Source organism: Diachasmimorpha longicaudata, chromosome 1 (assembly GCF_034640455.1).
Source record: "Diachasmimorpha longicaudata isolate KC_UGA_2023 chromosome 1, iyDiaLong2, whole genome shotgun sequence".
Classification (NCBI taxonomy): domain Eukaryota; kingdom Metazoa; phylum Arthropoda; class Insecta; order Hymenoptera; family Braconidae; genus Diachasmimorpha; species Diachasmimorpha longicaudata.
Window position 1 is genome coordinate 7,479,966 of NC_087225.1, and position 21,919 is coordinate 7,501,884.

A 21,919-nucleotide genomic window follows, 5' to 3' on the forward strand; every position below is an offset into this window, starting at 1 on the left:
GCCCCCCCCCCCTCCTCACCAAAAAACCAGCAATGAACCGAGACTCGTTGGATGTCTCGTTTATCCCGTCGTTCTGTTGCCCAAGAGATGAAAAAAAAATCCGAGGATATTAGCTGAAGAGGGTTGAATAAAAATGAAAGACCTGGGTAAGTATTGAATCCGCATATGGAAACGATGAATAAGTAGTGCTTCGAAATACGGACAGAGACGAATAATGAAATTTGATGCATTATAAATTTGCATCATCGATATCTCGACACGGGGAATGCTTCGAGTCTCGAATTATTAATGAAATGTCGTTAGCCATGACAAATTGGTTGTCAGCGCGACGTGTCCCCGATTACAAGAGCAGCGTAACCACTCGACTGGGAGGCGGCAGTTGGCCCCGATGGCACATCTCTGGGTATTGAATAAATACAGCCATAAATTAACCTTCAGCAGTAATTCACCAAACTCGAGCGATTTGTAATAAGAAACAATAAATTCACTTGACGATCAATTTGTGCCGAATTTAGAGTGATTTTTCGTCAACTGAATAATATGGTATTTAACTATTTCTATTGTACAATTTTTTTGACGAATATTCATACCCAAATATTACACAAAAGTATTACTACCTAAAATTGAAAATTATCAAATGAAAATGGAGGAAAAAAGCGCAGCAGAATTTAAAAAAGTCTCATCAGATGAATCCATCACGTTCGTAAAATTCTTCAGGGCAACAGCTTGGCTAGGGAATTTATACAACGAAGGGAGTAATTCGAGGGCGCAACACTTTGGCCAACAACGGCACCGCGGAGACACATAGTCACTAATGGCTCCTTTGTCTCGGAGGAGGCATAAGCCATTTTTCATTTCTGTCAAGGGTCTGAGTGTCGTTGGTTAATCATTTTTAAAAGAGCCACAAACCCAGGTATAGCCAACCTGTCATTCCCTTTATCGTCGTACCCCCTCGAGGTGTAAAGCATAACTCCAAGTGTTATCGTGGGAAGCAGAAAAAATAATATAACATATCACTGGGAACGTGTGCTAACAGTGAAAATTAAATTTTTCCGTCGCTCTGACTCTTTCTCTCAGCCGCAAAATAATTAAACTACCTCGGCAGGGGCTAGAAGAATTTATATCCCATGCGCATTAATAAAACCTCGTTGGCTTTTATATGTCGAGGGCTTAAAAAGTATTGAGGAAACTTGAAAATTATAGCTTCTGTCGAAATAGTTGGGAGCAATTTCATGCCCCAAAATAATCATTAATTATAAACAATTTCGTAAGGAACCTTTGATGATGTGCATCATTTAGATAGAGATGGTAAATAAATAATATTTTACAGAAGAAAAATTTTAAAAATTTCATGGCAATAATTTTTAATAGAGAAATATCTCTAGGGAATAATCTTCGTACCAAAGCTCTTGCAAACATATTTAAAATCCTATGCATACGAGAGAGAGTACAATTCGTTCATAAATGAAGCCAAAGTGTTTGCGTGAGACTTGAACCGAAAACATTTGCATCAACCCTTCGCTATATTAAATCATTTTTTCCATGAAAAATTTACAAAGATAACACGTAAACTCAAGAAAAATATCAAAATACCTTTTCTAGATAGAAAATAGAACCGGGCGAATGCTTCAAACCACAGAAATGAGCCAAGTGCACCCCAAATGTACTATTTCATCTCCCTCATTCATCCGAAGATTGATTGTGCGGTAAATCGGCCTTCCAAACAAAGACGAGAAGGGCATTTCGAAACAATGTCCATCCGTCTCACGACCCAGTAATAAAATTCCTTAGTGTCGTAGAGAAATTCCCCAAATTTAATATCAATGAGAGTGCAGGTAAATGAACATTAAAGAAACTTTTGGGTGGAGGGGGGAGGGAGCCGGGGATACTGTCCCGTTGACTCACAATTTCATTTCAATTAAAGTATAATTAAAGCTTGGTCTCAACGGAACCCTCCCCCTCTCTTTTTCCCTCTTTTTTTTTTCATTTATATTGCTGAGAATTATACTTTTTTAATTGGAGAATCTTTCTTTACGCTGCGACTATAAACTCCTCACTGGAAAGCCTCAGTTACTTTTCCTCCCCTCAATCTAAAAGGAAAATCTTGAAGGGCGAATAAAAAAATATCATCAGTGAAGTGAATCTGAATAATGTCTATACACTGTTGATCATTTTCTTCTGGAATTTCTGATAAAAATCTTGGAAATTTGTGAGAAATAACATTTCCAATAAAATTTCAAGGAATTTTATCGTTAAAAATTCTCATCTGCAGTCTAACTTCTTCAACTGATAATTCAGGGATTTTTTTTAGAATGAAGAAGAGTTCTAAATATCTAAAAATAATCAGGGCAAATTTCTGAAACGTGATAAAAATATTCAATTTTAGAATTATTCCGTATCCCATAACAATTAAAATTCATTCCAATAATCTAATTGATGACTTGTCTCATGTATTTCACGATCTCAAGAGACATGACATTGCGAGGTTAAATTTAATTAAGCGACTGTGCAATCGTACTTGGGGTAGAAAGGTTTTCCCCCCCTTTAGCGAACTAAACGCCTTTGAGTCTGAGCCGCAGAGCCTCACCAAATCTGTAAACCAATCAGCTAGGGACTGATACCGTCAAGGCAGACTAACGGCTTCCCTGATTATACGTGCCGACCGTGTGCTAGAGATACTTCCTGAAAAGAAATTCCCAGAAAAATTCCCGAAATGTTTTATTATTTTATCTCATGATTAATACGTCATAATTTCAATTTTTATTTCCCCGCCTTTCAAAAAACCGCGCACTCAAAACCCAAGAGATCTGACGGATATGATCCGCTGCTTTCTTATCATGAATTAATTCACCTGACCAGTCTAGTGAAATGCAAAACCACCTGAGGCGATTGGTATTGTCGATAAACTCGTTGAACTTTTTTTTAAGCGTTTGAATTCTGATGGAAACCCAAATGACATTTGATACCTCTTGTTACGCTATCACAAAACTAACATCTTTTGTTCGCTCGCCTCTTTGTTTCCTCGACGTCGAATGATATTGTCGTAATTGGCTAGCTAGCCGTAATTACGTGGTGGTGGGGATGGTGAAAGAGGAGAGTATTATTTGGCCGTTGGCGCTAGGACAGATGGCTCGTTCATTGTTTGGCTCGATGGAGCGCCCCCATGTCCCACTGGAATTCATCCGTGTCTTTCCCTTGCGGTTGTTGTTGATCATTAAAAAAAAATCGCATCGAGGCTTTCGCGTTTTTATAATTTTTAGCTTATCAAAGAGACAATTTTTTCATAAAAAATTAACAGGGCTATTTTCATTCCCATTTGTCGGAGTGTTCAATAAAACATGGAGTTGTTTATCTACTAAGTGCACGGAGAGAAAAATTCATGAAAAATTACGTGCCGGGTCCGTAATCTGTCAATGAAAACAATATTCGGCCAAAACTATGGAACATTTTTAGTCTTCGTAAAGTTTCCGCGATTCCTGAACCGAGTACTCGACTTTTCAAGATCGATGAACACTTTTGAATTAAATTAGCCCCCCAATTGGACAGATATTTGGAAACAGTTAATAATATATACTATACACGTGGATATATACATACGACGCATTCACGCGAGTCATTTGAAATTCATTGAAAGTGGAAGTAATGAATGCAACTGAGAGAGAGAAGGGAGGAAGCAGTGAAAAACGATACGGGAACCGGTGGCCCTTGGTCACGGTCACCGCCAAGGCCGGCATTTTACTATTCAGACCCATGTCAATTGGAAAATTGTTATTGCGTCATTGTCAAGATCATGGATATTTTTTTTCATGGAATGAAATGTATACAACGAGTTTAACTGGACTGGAGAACCTGATATGCACCCCTTTTGGCAGTCACTAGGGGTTGATCACAGGATGGGGGATTTTTTTTTAGGGGAGTGGATGCGCGGTTCCACGTGGCTGAAGAGAGATAGAGTATAAGGGAAGGGGATAGAGAGTTTTGGGGGCTTAAAATAATGCCTGACCAGCAGAAAGTTTATTACTACCTACCAACAGGGTTCGCAAAAACGAGTGAAGGAAAATGGGAGACTTTTGTATCATGGAGATTTTGGAGTTGAGAGAATTTAGGGATATTCTGGGGAAAAAACATCCTCGTTAAAAAAAGTATTGCAAAGCTTTATAACAGGAAAATTACCGTTGGGTAATTACATTGCAATGGTCACTAAGCTATCCCACTCGTCAGTATCGGAAAATCCGCTGCGTAGTGCAGATTAAATTACGCTATAAAATTTATGCTGATGTTGATTTCTGATGTATTTTCGTAACTGGTGACGTTAACCCATTTTACCGGCCTAACCGGTAAATTTTCTGGCATTTGCTCCATTGCTGATTATAATTTTATTTGAAAATACCTCAGTGGGAAAACACAATTCGAGTAAACATTTGCTTACTTTCCGTCATGTCAATTTAATTATACAATTTTTTATTCTCCTGTTCCCTGATTTAAACTATCTGAGTTAGCAATACGTGACGATATTGAGGTTGTAATGCGTTTATCATCTCGCCTCTTTCAAAAACATGGTAAGATGGTATTTCGGCGGAATTTCAAAAAAATTTCACCACACAAGGTTGGAACAATCATATATAATTAATGTTCTTTTAGACCCTTGTCCCTTTTCCCCCGTAAATCAATAATTCACAAGTCATTTATAAAGAGAGTTCCTAATCTTCATCTGTTGAAAATTCAAACGCTCATTATGAGTCTCTTAAAAAATTTATTTCTAATTATTCGTCAAAGGGTTCAAAATAAATTTCCCTCCTCCTTCCATTCGACAATTACACCTTAATGAAGCTTCATTAATCCGTTAATTGACACTGGAAATATAAAAAAAATGTTTTCCAAACTTTTTAAAAAACCATATGCAAAGAAAAATGAGACTTTTGTTTCGCGAGAGCTCCCAAATCAAGAACATTTAAACCTGATAATTCCGCTCCTATTGTTTATACTTCAATAATACTTGTATTACAAACTGCACTAGCATCCCTCATTGAGTGGAGTCAAGTCCCATGGAGGCCCCTTGGGTTGGTGGCCCTTTCAGCCTGAAATTTGAAACGTTATCGTGTCTCGACGGCATAACGAGGATCTAGCGTCATAAGCCACTGCGAATGCATCCGGCGATAATCTTAGAGGAGGGTAGCAAGAGGGTAGGGAGCCCCGGGAGATGAGGAAATAAAGTACATAACGCACGTACGAGACAATACCCACGGAATTATTATGCTTTATGCTTCATTCCAATGAATCGCTTTGTCTTCATATCATTTTGCTCCAGCTAGACAGCTGAAGAGGGCCATAATTGCGTCTTCGGGATTGTCAGCACTAGTCCAAGTGCTCCTGACGATCTGAATGATAGGGCGAATTCAATATTGCAAATCCAACTGTTAAATGAGATATTTCTCCTTCCTTTTTTAAGAATTAACAATTGTGATAATAATCAAAAATTATAATCTCTACTTCATCATCAAGTGTAAACTATCTTTCGGAAAACGTAAAAAACAACTTCCTAAATGTGATTTGTATTTAGTTTTTTTGCACTAAATTTTCTGTTATTCTGGTATTAAAAAATATCCAATTGATTTCTTTAATGGTCTCTAATGGATAATCAACAACACACTTGATTATTTACTACAATTATTCTATAAAAATTCCGTTAAACCAGGAACACTCAGAAAAAATTCTCGTGAGATTCCTAAATATTAATATTTCATTAAAAATTCAATTGAGTTGAGATTCCATTTCATTTCTGCTGCATAAAATTCCCTAATTGCAATATCGTTCAGATGAGAATCGCTACCATATTTTCCATAACATAATTGCTTGTTTCGAAGTTCAATAATAATCATCACATCGCGAAGTCGAATAATTCGTACGTCAATGTGCCCATCTGCTCGACCAACTGTATTGCTTCAAAGGACTATAAAATGTGCACTCACGAGGTTAATCCCTGGGTGTGTGCGGTACGAGCATTTCCACTAGTTTTTATACTATAAAACGGGGGGCGTTATATTTTTTACGACAAACGGGGAACGGGCATTGAGTCGACAAAGGGAAAAACCATGTACAGTTGTTAGAATTCAGTAACCGTTGACACTCGACTACACCTAATGCCACCCAATCATTTTTTCCAATGAATTGCTCCCGGAGATGTCGAATTTTTGTGATTCATATACAGAACCAACCGGTGTGGATTTTTGTCAACCGTGGCCTCGGATATTTTTTATTCTTTATTTAATGAAAATTGGGGAATGGAAAATACTCATAGAACTAACGAGCCACTTGTGGGTCCAATGAAAATTCCTACCTCTCAAGACATATTGCACCCTCGAAGCCACCATTCACTGAGAAATTCTTCACTTCACATTTCGCTGGGATCAAATACTTGTGATTCTCGTCAAGAAGGTATTCATGAATTACCCCATTCACATGAAAATTTTTTGTTTAAAGGAGGTAATATTTTCATTCAGTTCCCACTGTCGAGAAAGAATTAAACTTTGATTGACAGTTGATTCAAAACGGGAAATTTCATTACAATTCATTTGTTTAATTATCCAAACGATTTTTACATTAAAATTCGCATGTTTCTCCCGAGTGTAACACCGCAAATTATTAAGGATTCTCAAAAAGTCCTGGAATTTCATGGCTATCCATGCATATATGCACGAAGAAACGCAAATTTTAATTTCAGAATTTCTACTTCTTTCTGCTGTTTTCTTGAATTGAAAAAATTTTCACCCTTTTTCAAACATTGTTACAAGGGTATATTCACATGCAAAAATTGGACGCACGAGGCGTATATTCGGTGCAAGAGAGAGAAGGAAACAAAAAAAAAAGCTGGAGGGCTGAACGAGGGTGGTACAGAACGACCATGGCTCCCAATTAAACAAATGCCGCGCAGTATCGTACTGGAGCAACCCCTCTGCAGAAACCAAGGCCAGGGGTGGTCCAAGGACTGCACGTGTCGACACCCAACTCGGCTTTTGTCCCCCTCCCTCCTTCACCATCCTTCCTTCGCCCCCTCCCCTAGTGTATTATATTATGAATTACAATAAATCGTAGAGTGGGAAGTAGTAAAAAAAAATTGCAACCAGATCAAATAACGATGTGGCTTTGTTATCAGACTAAAAACAAATATTTTTTACGACCGCTTTTAGGAAATTGAATTTTTCGTATGGAGAAATGAAATATTTTTTAATTAAATAGATAGACTCCCGGAATGTTTGATTGGGATTCATTTCATTAAAACTGTATGTTGTGGATGTATTGAGAACCAATGGTCGTTGTCTCATGGCCATTCATTCTTTTTTTCACTTGTTTTCATTGTTGCAATTCCCACGCGGAATAGTTTAATGAAAAAAAAGGAAAAGGGGAGGGGGGGAAGGACAGCCAAGTTGCTGACGAGAAGAATTTTCGATCATTTTTGGAGACCTCTCGTTCGATTACAGCATTAGATGGCTAAATATTGGAGTATCCCTTACGAAGCTCCGGGTCAAAATGTTTGACTTTCAATTTGTATTCTCACTCGGGACGTCCATCTCAACTGTAGACTGCGAGTCAGCACCAGCCCCCGACGTTAAAGATACTCACAATTTTTTTGTTACTATTATTCTGTCTTCGTTTTAAAAGATATAAATTCGGCATATGCCGCGGAAAATTACTTGAAGGCCTTCGTTCTTTGTGTTTTTTTTTTAATTTGCAGTTGTCTGGTTGTGAAACTTATGGTTTTTCGGCTGATACTTATGCATCCAATATCACCACGGACTTTAAAGATAATGTCTGGAGGTCAGACTAAAGATTTACTCATCGATTTTCTGTTTTGCAATTTTTTGGTATTTTTCCAAATATCAGGGAGAAATAATTTTTGTATTTCATTCTCGCGAAAATATGATTGTTACTCTTCATATTCCCCTCGCGTGGATATCAAACCCGAAACGTAATCGTATTTGCCAGGGACTTTATCGGATGGTTGTCAATTACGACGTGTCCATTTCGCAAAAGATCAAGGAACTAACCCCTCGTACTCATCGACTTCTCTCACCGCCACCCGAGAGGGAGCGATTATCTTCCTGATTGAGTGCGACTGTACGTCAGAATACTTTTGGAAACGTTCATTTGTGTATTCACAGGGGATCTCATAAAGGGCCGATTCCATCGGTTTCGTTGTTCTTCCCAACAAATTTCATTTTTCCCTTCTTTATTTTTCCGCTCTTCATAAGGGCCCAGTGTGCGCTCACAATACTGCACAAAGTGAAATTAAGTTGACAGAGGGTGGGTCGCTGGTATTCCTTGAGGATGTGAAAAAAAGAGGAGAGAGAAATGAGAGGACCTGCCGAAATCACTCGTCCTTTCATCGAAGAATTTGTATAGGCTTCAGAGAGCCGAGGGTTCGAAGAAAATGGAATTTTCAGCTGGAGAAAACTCATTCCATCAGGGGTCGATACCAGATGTACACTCTGACAGGGGAACTGTCTTCAAATCGAACTCGAAAACTTACCACAAGACTATTCTAACATAGAATGCAATTATTTCCGATCATTAAAATCATTAGAAAGACTAATTAGACAGAACAGTTCGCAGCAGAGAAACTCTGCACCGACGAAAAAAAAAATTTTATCAAAAAAAGAGAATCTCCTCTCCAAAAAATCCTTCTTATCACTAGTCAATTAATTCAACAAGACAAAATACCTTTTCGAAAAAGTGACGTACACATTTTTAGAAAGAGAAATTCAATGAATTGTATGATTAACAATATGGTGGAAAATTCAGTGGGCCATTGAAGTCATTCAAACCATTTTTACAGATTTCCACAAACTTCTCATCACGCTTTAGGAGCTTCAATCAGAAAAATTGTGAGGGCTTATATTTTATGGAAGACCCATAGTTCCCATTGGATAGCCGTAATGGGGGAGAGAGAAATTCACTCGGACGGTGTTCCAACAATGAGGGAAAATATCATTTAGACTAAAAGCAAACGCAGATCCTGAAACTGAACGAGTGATCTGATGGTTTCGGATGAGCGGACCCTCGGGTGCTTTCTAGTCATGGGATTGGATGATACAAATTCTCGTACTTCCGACATTCACGAACAGAACTGTTCTTCAACCATTTCCAATCAATGAAAACTATAATCGATGATTGCATTCACCATTTGTCCATCTCCTAACGCAAAAATACCACTCAAAATAGCAAGTTAAATTGTTTTTCGCCTCTGTGATTGCCTCTGTAAATTTTAAAAACAATCATTCTCCACTCACTTCTGCTGACAAGCTTAACCACTCCAAAAAGTTTGGGAAATTCGAAAATAGCAAATCACTCTCTAATCTCCATTGGCTTAGATATTCTCTATCTTTGGGGGGTCCCTTCAACATCTAACTGCATCATTTGGCCATCCCCCCTCCCACCCCCCGGCTTGTCATTTTCTACGCAACGTGATTGGTGAATGGGAGCAGGGTCAGTGGGCCAGGGACGTGCCAGAGTCGTTTCTCCCTACAACAAAGGCTTCTTAGTCCCCCTAGGTCCACCCCTTTTCTCTTCCCATGCTTCGTCTACTCCTACTTCCAACGAGGGTAGAAAGCCCGGTGGTCGAGGGGACGAGGGTGAAATTGGGATTCGTGGAGCATATTTTCCATCTTTTATTCCCTTCCTCTCGAACGTTCTCATTGAAGGGAGTCTCGTTGCTGGCTAGCCCTCCCCTAGATCGAGTTATTCCCGTTGTCAGGCCGGTCTAGCAATGACGATGCACGTAGTAAAGACTAATGGAACCTCAAATATTCGACTACAAAAGAAAGACGCGCGAAATAAAGAACCGAAATAGTTGGGTATCGTTAATTGAAGAGATGATTAACATCAAACTGTTTTATTAGTCAACTTTGCGATGGAGGAGATGGTTCGAAAGGGAGTCATTCGGGTCGTGCATGGAGAGGAAAATGCTGGAAAAGTTAAGAGAGAAGTGACATAATAATTACTCCCTAGCGTGAACGTGGAGGGAAATAGGAAATTCAAAAAGTACTAGATGAGTAGCAAACTGTACGAATCAGATTAGTTGAGTAAAATTTACCGCAGGGAAAAAAATACAGGAAAAAGTACAGAGTAATCACGTATTCGTGGGGAGATGTGGTATTTTAATTATTGTTGCCTGAAATTGTTAAAAAATGAGAGAACACGGAGATAAAAATTCTGTAAAAATTACGTGTATGTACCGTAATCTGCCAGTCAAAAAAGTATTGAGTAAAGATTACGGAACAGTTACCCATTTTTTCTAAAAGTTCACTGAAAAAGTGTGTAACTCGTCCGTAATTTCTATCGAACATTGTTTTAACTGGGAGGTTTATTTTTTGTTCTGGTAAATTTACGGTAGTGTCGCCATTTTTTTCGAACTCGTAAGATTGACAACGTTTTGGGTAAAAATGACGTTCTATAACGTAAAAATTATCTGATTTTTTTAGTTTTTTCGGGTTTAACAGACATATAAACCTCGTTCGTCGTGCTGACTCATCGCCAGAATATCGCGCTGACGATTGCAACAATAACAACAACAGTAACAATCACAAACGTTTAGCATATGAATAAGATCCTCACCTCACATGCCAAAATTAGTGCATCGAATCTCGGTTGAATTCTAAAAAACGGTACCGTAAATTTTATGGAACTGATTTGTAAATTTTTCTTCCTGCTGTACTTTTTCCAAATTATCATTTCCCCTCACGTTCACGTGTCAAACAAGTTTTCCGGAGAGTCCTCAATCGAAGGGAGAGATCGAAATAATAGATCGCATGAGATTGCACCAGCTCCTGTTGTCACGCTAATTAAAGCTTCTCTGTCCTCGTTACACTTCCATTTATTCCTTTCTGCACAGGTCTTCTGTTCGCTTGACATGGTGACATTGACAGACAGCTGTCACTGCCGTGGACACGATATAGGATGAGATATTTCGTGTGATTGATCAAGTGATTGAATTATTTTATTCTCTTTTCGTTTCTTTTTTTTTTTCTTTGACGGCAGCAGTTCTATCGTTCCGCGTCAGGAAAGTGACCATACACTACTACTGATTATTTTATTGGAGATGAGCAAGCTTGTTATGATTGAAGATAAAAGCGGATGATATGGAGGAAGATGTGTCACAGTGAATGACCAATGCTAAATTGCATTTTATACAAATGGAACAATTTGATTTCAGCGAGGGATGGACTTTTACGGAGGGTTGATTTCTCTTCAAACACCACATATTTACCTTTCTTCCAGGGTAGGGCTTTTTTATGTAATTTATCCCACGAGATTCATAGTAATAAATTGAATACACGTGACGTTCTCATCCTTAATTATAAATAATTGATTGGAAAATTTCTCTCATAGAAATTTCGCGGCGACAGTTTGTGTGATGTTACCTGTCACTACGATATACCTGGGGATCGTTGACAGCGAGGTCACTTAAGCTTAGTTACGCTAGTTTTAAGTGGAATTGACCTTTCTGAGTCCCTATCTCCAATTCTGCCAAGTAACAATTCCCACTTTTCAGATTATAATTTTAAGTTGATTTTTAAATTTATCATGTTTTGATTACTCAAGTGTTATTCGTGCAAGAATTCTTTTTAAAAAACGCATGAAGGTATTTCGATTATTCTGAAATCATATCATGCGCCAGTCAATATCATAGTATGACTTGGAAAACATTAAAATATGTCACGAATTCGATAACACCCATCGCGACAATTAAATCAGTTACGAATTACACAAATTCTCACGTATGTGCGAATGTCAATAAAACGATTTCACGACAACAATTATCTGTTGATATTCAACACCTGATTGTTAAGTCATTTTTTCATTTGTTGAATACGTGAGATTTCGGTTATTTGTCCAATTTTTTTACGTTGATCAAAATTGATTTAATTAGTGGCTGGATATTGTCGTCCTTGAATTTGAGAACACGTTAACGGAGTTTTTTTAGTAAGAGGAGGGGATAATATTGGGATTTTAAAATCGAATAGTCAAAATACTTCTTCACCCAGTACTTTCTTATGGACGAATAATAGAGGGTATTCAAATTTTATGAAATCGTATTTTTGAAAAAATTATTATTAAAGTCCAACACTTGAGTTTGAAAAATAAAGAAAATCCCCTTTCGTTGAATGATGTCTAGACACGAGTAAAAAATCAATTTGAAAATAATTGCTAACGTTTGATTAACTATTAGATCACTCGAGACGAAAGGTTACATTAGACACAAGCCCTGACTATGCCATAAGAATTATTATCAGAACGACGACAAGTCGTTCGATACTCAGACGGTATAGTCAGACGGACATAATACCAGAATTCTCACACATGAATCATATTTTTCTCCTTAGCGTGAATCCTAGATATTGAAGCGAAAATTATAATTTATTTGTAAAGGTGAGACCGTACTTTTAAATTTTGGATCTTGAGCAGGAGAGATACCAGGTTCCAGGTGATAACGTAATGCGGAAAACAGTCCCCTTAAAAGTCACGTTCCCTTTACAGATTAAGTCACTTTGACTTGTATAAAAGCAGACCCAAAATTTCTGGGCCATCATTGACTTCAAGTGGATTGAAACAAATTCATCATGCTTCAATCCACATTCTTCATCCTACTGGGATTCCTGATCAGTGTTAATGGTAAGTACTGATAATTTTGACCATTACAAGTTGTTAATAGTTCATCGATATTTCTGCATAATTTCCAAGTAGTTTTATTTCCATATGAGGTTTCATGTCTGAGAACTAATTAGTGATACGATAATCACTAGATTCTTCAATAAAAATTAAAAATAATAATAAATTGATCTTTCGTCTTAATGTATCAGCCTCATCCTGCCCTGCTGGCCAGGAGTATCGCTTTTTAACATGCGCCAGTCTGCCATCATGCCTAGGGAATTGTTACCAACCATGCACAATGGTAATAATCTTTTCTCTATTTAGCCTTAATGAGGTTCAATTTTTTTCGTAACTTAAAGTGATGTTGATTACAGGTATTGAAGCCTGGATGCACGTGTAAGCCAGGCTATGTACCATGTTCGAATTCCACCTGCATTCCCCAGCCGTCGAGGTGTCCTAGCACACCGGGAGTCAACACTGAAAGCCCAACCACACCGGGAGTCAACACTGAAAGCCCAACCACACCGAGAGTCGACACTGAAAGCCCAACCACACCGAGAGTCGACACTGAAAGCCCAACCACGACTGCGAGAATAACTCCTACAGTAACATCACCACCAGTTACAACAACCAAAAAACCTGATGAAATACCACCCATAACGAACTCCCCATCAAGACCAACCGAGAATCCGTCACCAATAACACCACCAGTGACAACGCAACCCCCTCCCGTAATCACAACAATCCCAACAACAACTTCGTCATCTGAACCTCCCGTCTCATCATCGACAACACCATCTTCCAACCCCGACGTGACTCCGTCCACAACTTCTGCACCACCACGAACCACAGAGCCAGCGCCGGCTACAGGGACAATCTCTCAGCGTTCAACGCCGCCCAACATTCATAATCAGAGCACTGAACAACCAATAATAACTCCACCTACAGATGTAACCCCTAAACCATCAACACCTGATGATGTAACCACTAAGAACACCCCATCTACTCCTTCATCAACCACCCCATCTACTCCTTCATCAACCACCCAATCTACTCCTTCATCAACCACCCAATCTACTCCTTCATCAACCACCCCATCTACTCCTTCACCAACCACCCCATCTACTCCTTCATCAGCCACCCCATCTGCTCCTTCGTCAACCACAAAATCGCCAATCACACCAGCTACATCAACAGAGATACCGAAGAAATCAAAATGTTGTGTTCTTATAGTTAAACTGCAGAACTGTAGTTTACCAGGATTCAATCTGACTTCAGAGAACAGTTTTGAGGTAGGTGATGAGTGTTGTGATTCTCTCAATGAAGGTTTTGTGACTGACGCACTGAAAAAATGTGGCGGAGAGAAAAAGACGGAATCAAAAGTCAGCAACGAGCCTGATTTCACAAACTTCATCACAAACTTACATACGGAATCTAAGCGTGAGGGGAATTTACCGGCGAGTGCATTTAAATCATTTAACAGGCAACTAAGTCAGAGTAATAGTGCATTCAAAAAATTAAGTTCTCCAGAACTCATGAAGTTTATCTCGGTTGTCAAAGATGTCTAGACTCAAACAAATGAATGATCATTCATGGAACTACTTATGTCTTCCATATCTTTATCTATCGATACTTTTTTTGGATGTACAACTTATTGGTGTAATAATTAAATGATTGTCATTTTTCACTTTTGAGTAGTTGAGTATAATTATTTATGATGTCATGAAATATATTGTAGTAGATAGAAGACGGGGTTTATAAAATTAATTCATAACTTCCTGTATTCCTCACCAAGTTCCATTTCGTATTTTATTGGTTCTGTCAATATTTACTCATATGAAGATGGGAAAAAGGCTTAATATGAAAGATTTCACCGCTAAATTTCCAAATATCACTTTTGACCTTGTAATCGTTCAAAGGAGAAGAATGAGAGAGATAAAAAGCTGTGTTGTTCTAAGACAAGAATAATTTTTGATGACAAAATGATGATTTGTTTCGAATAAAATTGACTTAATTCATAGTGCCTAAAATTTCCATGTTGATCTATAGTTTTTATTTTTCTTTCAATTTCAATACCGACGTCTGGCAATTTGTGTCTTGTTTTTGGTGCCCAGTACTAGATTTTTCCTCACCATTTTTTCATCCCTTTAATTCTCATAAGACCCTTTTTCCTCCATGAAACTCTCTGGAAAACTACCGAACCATTGTGGATTGCAACCTAAGCAAACCGATGCAATTACCCTGAATAAACGCAAACCTACTACCACCGAACCCAAAAGTGCTGGTAAAAAAAAATTTGCGTTTGACAAAAAGGAAGACAGAAGATAACACCACTATTTCCAACGGGCCATTCCCTGTCATTATCGCTCCCTTGTGCTATTAATTTCGAATACCGCTGATTTAATTTCCCCTCGTAACCATATGAATCCTTCCGTTAAATTAATCGTTTGATATTGCCGACTGATTGCAATCCAGGAAGAATGGTTGGTTGGTAAACATCGGTGAATCAAATTGACGAACGGTTACGTCTGACATTTAAGTCAGGCGTGGAGGCTTTGTCGTATCTCTCACCTGCTTCGTTTGTCTAGCATTGCATTTATGGTAATTGTTCTTTTTTGCTTCGAAAATTGTACAAATTAGAGGCACTAGCGGGTGCAAAATCTTGACGGAAAAAATTAGTAATTTCTAAAAAAGTTGTTTCCATATTCCAACAACATTACAAAGAAAATATGCGCACAATGTGTGTAGAAAAGATTTTCTAAAATCAAAAATCAATCACTTAATCACTCCCTGATTAACTTCGTCCTCCAGAAAATTAAAAAACTTGTGCACAATTTTTCTGTGACTAACTAAATTTTCCACTAAAAAATTTGTTCAATTCGTACATAGAGACACCTATCAATACAAAATCATATCTAAACATCCACTTATGGATTAAATACAGACCCGTATGCCAATTATTCATCGCGAGCAAATTGTTCAACTGTTTTCGCAAAACTAAAATAAAGATGAAAAAATGAGAGCTCGAATCAATGTAAAGCCAGATAACAAAAGAGAATGGAGTACAAAAGATTTTCAGGAGTCTCATAAAGCCTTTTACGGCTATCCATTGGAAATTAATTGGAGTGATAAAGGCAGGAGTGGCGATGTGGCTGGGGCGCAGGAGAGAATTTTACCAAAGCCAATCGTACCTCACGATCGTACCAGCCCGATAACGCAAACGTTATTCCACCACGACTGGGATCGTAAAACCCTGTCAGAGTATATACAATGTATACGTGCTTTCACCACACTCCCACACCAAAGCCATACCCACCTGCACGTTTATGTGCCGCAGGAAAATTTTGAATACTGAAAGGGCGATGGGCTGAGGGTGGGCTGCGAATATTTACCGGTTGCTAGGGACTACTCACATGGGTGTAACCTCTTTTTAAAGTACGGGGAATGAGTAAAAGGGGTGATAATCATGTTTTGCTTGGCAAAAAGGGTTGCCCTTTGATCAATTACTGATATTCGAGAAGAGGTAATTCCGTCATTGTTCATTATGAGAGACTGTTTATTTGTTCAATCCTGTACAATAGTTATTGATACCTGTATTTATCACTTTCGAGTAGATTTTCGAGTTTCATCAGGTCCCTCTGTCTGGGAAAATCGATAAAATATGTCTCATTAACCAATAGTTCGCGGTAACGACAGGTTCACATTATGAAGCAATGAGGTAGCGCCATCTTTGCGAAATATGGAGAAGTTATGGTTCTGTGTAAGAGTACTGGTACAGTAGGAACCACGATTTATTGCTTGAATTTTTATTAATTTTCATGAGTCTTATTAAATACCACAAGTACGTGATAATGATTAAAACCGCTGTTTTTATTTGCTACGTGAATTATACGGCCCTGTAACGTAAATTTACTTCTAACTGTATTCGGTTAGAAAAACTGGAACCATCGTGTCACGAAAATGACAAAAAAAACAGAGCCGCTGGCGAGTTTTCTATTCACACGAGTTAGTAAATTTATTCTGCACGTGTTTCTTACGAAATTTTACATTACGATGTGCGTAAAAGGGGAATAACGTGCACGTCATTAACGCATTTGAAAAATCGGCATAATATTGTGTCTCTCTCTCTACAGATAATAAAATAATTAATAGAGTGTGTATGCAGCTACGGATACACACTTAACATCGATTAATAATAATAAGGGAAATAATTATTCTCCATTGTCCAGATTGTCGTTCGCGCGTAAAAATAATAGCTCAGATATCGTAAATAAATCTGTCTCAGTCTAGTTTCCTGTCGACGTAAAAAATATCTGCCTTCACATTCGTGGCCTTGTTCACGTGTTCTTGGATTCACATTTTTTTTCTTGTCTATTTGAATAATTAACAATTTCGGTGGACGATAAAACATGAGTAGTATAATTTATCCCGAAATAATTAGTGAAGAATACCTAGAAAAATGTAGTATTTCTTATCATTCATTTTACTATATTTAGCCATTGAAAATTCATGTTATGAAAAAGTTAACGAGGAACGTCCTTTTACGACAAATGTCATCCTGAAAATTAAAAGAGCTCCGGTAACCTCGGACCCGTATATGAATTTTTACGAAATTAATAATTGTGTCGAAGTCATTCCCAACTATTCACATTTTTACTGTAATTTTTCAGCAATTTATCCCGTTAATTAAGAAGAAAAAACATTTTTTTCTCGTTTGGCAATTGTTCCCCGCGTCCAACATTACGTTATTTAATATGCAATGAAACGAATAATCAATGACATTTGCGATTAAAACATGTTGAAACAAGTAATCCCAACTGCAATAGATTTTCCCCATAGATAAAAAATCAATAGACTGTTTTCACAGTAACAGTAAAAAATGAATAAAATTATGTGAATTTATTGAACGTCATTTCAAAGGAAATGTAGAGCATTTATTTCGTGCAATTATTCAGTCCGTAATTTTCTGATCAATAAAAATACATAATTTACTCATTGGACTGTTACTAGCGCCATGCATGCTGTCCAACCGTCAATGCACTCTCTAGTTCTGCCACGTATCATGCACATATGCATTGACAAAAGTAGTTGAAGAGGGAGGGAGACTCACGAGGTTCTAATGCCAATGCTCTTTCGCCTTGAGCTAGTTGGCGGTCGCGTCGGACGTTGGCTTGACGCGATGTATGTGTCGCCTAAGTCATAGTATAACATACTAGTCAATAAAGTCAAGCGATTCGCACTGTAAATTATATTCACCGCCTCTTGCAACGCTTATCTGGACCGCCTCAGGTATAGATGCGGGCTCAATTTTTTTTCTGTTCTCCTTTTTTATTACATTTCATGAGTTATTTTATGATTCAGGCAGAAAAATTTTCAGCTTACGATTTTTATTTCATTTTATATTCTAGGATAAACCGGAAAATCTCGTCTATTAAAGTTATTTTAATTTTTTTCAATTCAAATGGCTCCATATTGGATGAAAAATCTATGAGATAATTAACTTAATTCAATGTCGGTATTATTTTTCCAGGGAAATTACGAATTTCTCATTTCACTCGTTTTTTCAAATTTTCCACTATGGAATTCCAATATTCACATGTCCTCATTGAACTTCGACAAACCAAAATAAATCGTCAACTCGACCGACGTGAAAAATATGACTGTCATAAATAATCGAAAGGTGCAGTTGACAATTGACTTTCTCCTGTACCTCTCTGACTACATTCACCGTATGACATTTTCATGGATTTTAAAAGCTCATAAAATGCAGAGAGACGTGGTTTCATTGATGAATTATTACTTCACCATAAAAGGGTCAAATACTACTTAATAGAAATATTTTGTTTCTTATCGGATAAAAATCTATAAAAAGTGTGAGGATTTTTTGAAGAATTGACTATTGTTTCATATTGTTTTAGAAAAATGTAATAAAATTTCGATCGAATTTGGCACTTCCGGAAGGAATTACTTGGATGTCATTAAATTTATTGTAGAAAATTACAGACAATTTTCCATTTATTTTCCTTTTGATAATAATCATTACCCCGTTAATTTCGATGTTTACGTATTTCCAGTGACCTCATAAATGATAATAAACCGGCAATTCGACAGATATAAAAAAAGACATTCATAAATAACGGCAAGGTGCATTTGACAATTGACTTTTTCCCCATTCTCCCTCATTGAATACATCCACCGTGTGACATTTTCATGGAGTTTAAAAGCTCATAATAGCCGAGCAACGCCTTTCACCGTTAAGTTACGCCTGTTATGTGCAGCCATTTGATTCAAAACTACCGTCTCCTATGTCGCATACTGACTGTTGTAAATAATTTTCCCGACGGAATGGAGTCCAAGGACCCTGGTTCAACGCCATCTTGCGCAATCATTGAATCCCTAACACCCCCCCACACCTCCCAACCCCTTTTTCTTATCCCAGAGTGGGTATCTGACATCGTTACAACCTCGGGTCACTGATCCTACGTCTTAAGATGGCGTTAATTCTCTATCGATTGTAATCGTTATCTAGCATATTTTCCATTCGTGGGAGAATCAATTTGTGCCAGCTATTTAGCGTTGAAAATAGCCAGGGGAAATAGAAAAACAACCGAGGATTTGTTGCACTACAATTAACGTTAATAAATAGTGAAACCGGAGATTTTACGTCACTTATTGCAGGAAAATTGATATAAATCTGGAAAATTCCCGTCAATATACATTTTTATCATTAATGTACAATCGGATATCGTTTTTATCGAACATTTTAGAGGAATAAAACATTACGTTTATCCAGTTAAATAAAATAAATCCAATTTCTCGTCTATTGTTTCCCGTTTTCGCACGCGTTTTTCGTATAAAAAAAAATTTCACATGTGACGTTTGTTATCCAGTGCAGCCTGCAAGGGCACGAGGGAGTAGCATGCAACACTCGTGGTTGTTTCGGATAAGCCGGAAGCCAGTAATTTGCCAAACGATTCGGCAAACTGCCCATCGGGCCCTCGGAAACCACTGGGCAGCTGCCGCTAGCCTTGAATAAATCTTGCCATCATAACTGAATCCTTTTATCTCTTTTTTATCAATCTCCTCATTCAAAATACAAATAATTATCCGTCTAATTGTAACACGCGAAGGGAAGTATACCGGAAGAATTACGGAACGCACCGGTCTCTCACTGTTTACGGAATCGAATTAGAAAAGTTGTGCGACTGTATCACACAACAATTTTTTTGGAGGACCCAATTAGGTTTTAATTATAACAGCCCTATTGCCTCTGAGAAAGTCGATGTTGCACAGAACTTTGAATGAACTCCGTAAAGGATTATTTATTTATTCTGAGTTCATATTTTCTAGGGAGAAGAATTTCGGTGAATGTTTTAAGGTTCATAATTATTGAAGGATTTTCCTCAAGGTTATAGCTAATTAGATCATGTTCTAGAACAATATAATTGGTATAACTCAAACGAAATAAAGATTGCCTCATAACGGCTCCACTAATGAAATACGATAATTAAAAAATTAATACCTCTCTGGAGTAAATGGATAATGAGCAAAAGTATTTCATTTTCAGCCTAGAAATTCCGAGGGAATTCAGAGTTTCTAGAATATTCGAAAGAACTTACAAAATTGAATACAAACAGAAAATCCGGGGGATATCAACGTTTATGTAATTAAATATTCGATAAAGATATTCTCGATAATGTTTCTCCTTGCAATTCCACCGCAGTCGATGAGGCGTAATTTACGAGTGACAATGATTATTTTTCCATTGCATTCCCCCGGAATCCTTGAAATGCACTCTGAGGGATTGGCTGATTGCTGCAGGGCTGCAGTCATTATCAACCAATAGGAATGAATCTCCTCCTTCCGGAGTCTTTCCAAATGGAAGAGTGGAAAAAAATTGAAGTGGATCTCTATAGGCGGGCGCATGGACTTTTTTGACGGCGGTGAAAAAAAAAAAAGAGGGTAGAGGGGTGAAGAAAAAAATCAACCTCTTCGCGCGCCTCTTGACGCTAATGCCAAAGTAATGGCTGGGGCGGTAACGTTGGAGGGCCCTCGATGCACAGTTTCATCCCTGTACTGGGATTTGACGTTGTGTCCCTGCCGGTGGCCCGTGTCAATCATGATCACCATGGGGTGCACAATGTCGAATCGTGAGATTTGGATGTGAAAAAGTGAAGGAGAAAAATTATCGAAAATTGTGACACGCTCAATCAACCGAGAATCCATTTACATGCTGATTTTTCAGAGAGGTTCTTCGATATAAGTACGTTGGAAGAAAGTTTAAAGTGTTATCAGAGGTATGATGTATATATCCGTGAAATAATAACAGGATAATGAATGAGAGTATTTATCTGGTTGTGAAAAATTTCCAGCAATAATATAATTTTTTGGAGGAAAGAAACCAATTCTCTAATTTTATCCATCTCATTTATCGTACTTATGTCATTCGTTTCATTAACTTCATTTCGTTGCACGTGGTAATGTTATCGCATGTAATACCACAAGAGCTCCGAAATTATCGGATATTTCCCGATAGGTTCGTTGCAAACAAATGAACGTGTCAAGTTTTCCAGAAAAATCACGAGCGCGAAGCGCGAGGAAAACTTGACGAGCTTATTTGTTTGCAGGGAACCTTGAGGGAAATATCAGATAATTTCGAAGTTCGAGTGGTATTCGGGGGATTATTTTTTGCATCCAAATCTTGGCCGATAGAATTGCACCATGAGACATAATTTTCAACGAATTGCCATTTAATCTGTCAGATACAATTGAGGGTTACTTCAACATTTGTTTTTTTTTATATATATCAACATGCAAAATTTCCAGTGAAATTTCCAAGAATATCCGCTGAAATACCGTGTTGACTATACAAAATAACGTCGAATGGTGCAATCCTATTGGCCAAGATTTGGATGGGAAAAATAATCAATAAACAATTATGAGACGATAGGAATGAATTATGAAACAATAATTGATTCCTATAATTTACACGACAGGAATTAATTATGAAGCAATAATTGATTCCTATAATTTACACGACAGGAATTAATTATTGTTTCATAATCAATTATGGTTTCATAATTGATTCCTATCGTGTAAAATTATTATTTAAGATTCTGTGATTAAAGAAATAAAAAACACTACAGCAGAATAACAGATGTTTCTAGAAATCAAATCTTTTTTTCTTGCTTCCGTTCCGGAAACAAATTCAGACAGGTGGTTATTGTTGCGGCCTCGAATAATGGCGCAGTCACGAAAAATCCGGTTCCCA

General features: G+C 37.6%; 2 protein-coding genes across 2 annotated transcripts in view; one reads left to right on the forward strand and one right to left on the reverse strand.

Moving 5' to 3' along the window:
* The window catches only part of LOC135165703 (A disintegrin and metalloproteinase with thrombospondin motifs 1-like), a 160,497-nt gene that overhangs the window by 104,502 nt on the left and 34,076 nt on the right, over nt 1–21,919 (reverse strand). The window lies entirely within an intron of this gene.
* LOC135159994 (mucin-2-like) lies at nt 12,523–14,395 on the forward strand. Its single transcript, XM_064116108.1, has 3 exons — nt 12,523–12,669; nt 12,858–12,949; nt 13,023–14,395. Exons 1-3 carry the CDS (start codon nt 12,618–12,620, stop codon nt 14,214–14,216), a joined length of 1,338 nt encoding a protein of 445 aa, XP_063972178.1. The 5' UTR covers nt 12,523–12,617; the 3' UTR covers nt 14,217–14,395.

Bases quoted from the DNA above. Each gene is read 5' to 3' on its own strand.
- LOC135159994 (XM_064116108.1), top strand. From the start codon at position 12,618: ATGCTTCAATCCACATTCTTCATCCTACTGGGATTCCTGATCAGTGTT. The intron at 12,670-12,857 runs GTAAGTACTGAT...TTAATGTATCAG, and splicing joins ATTCCTGATCAGTGTTAATG to CCTCATCCTGCCCTGCTGGC. The intron at 12,950-13,022 runs GTAATAATCTTT...TGTTGATTACAG, and splicing joins GTTACCAACCATGCACAATG to GTATTGAAGCCTGGATGCAC.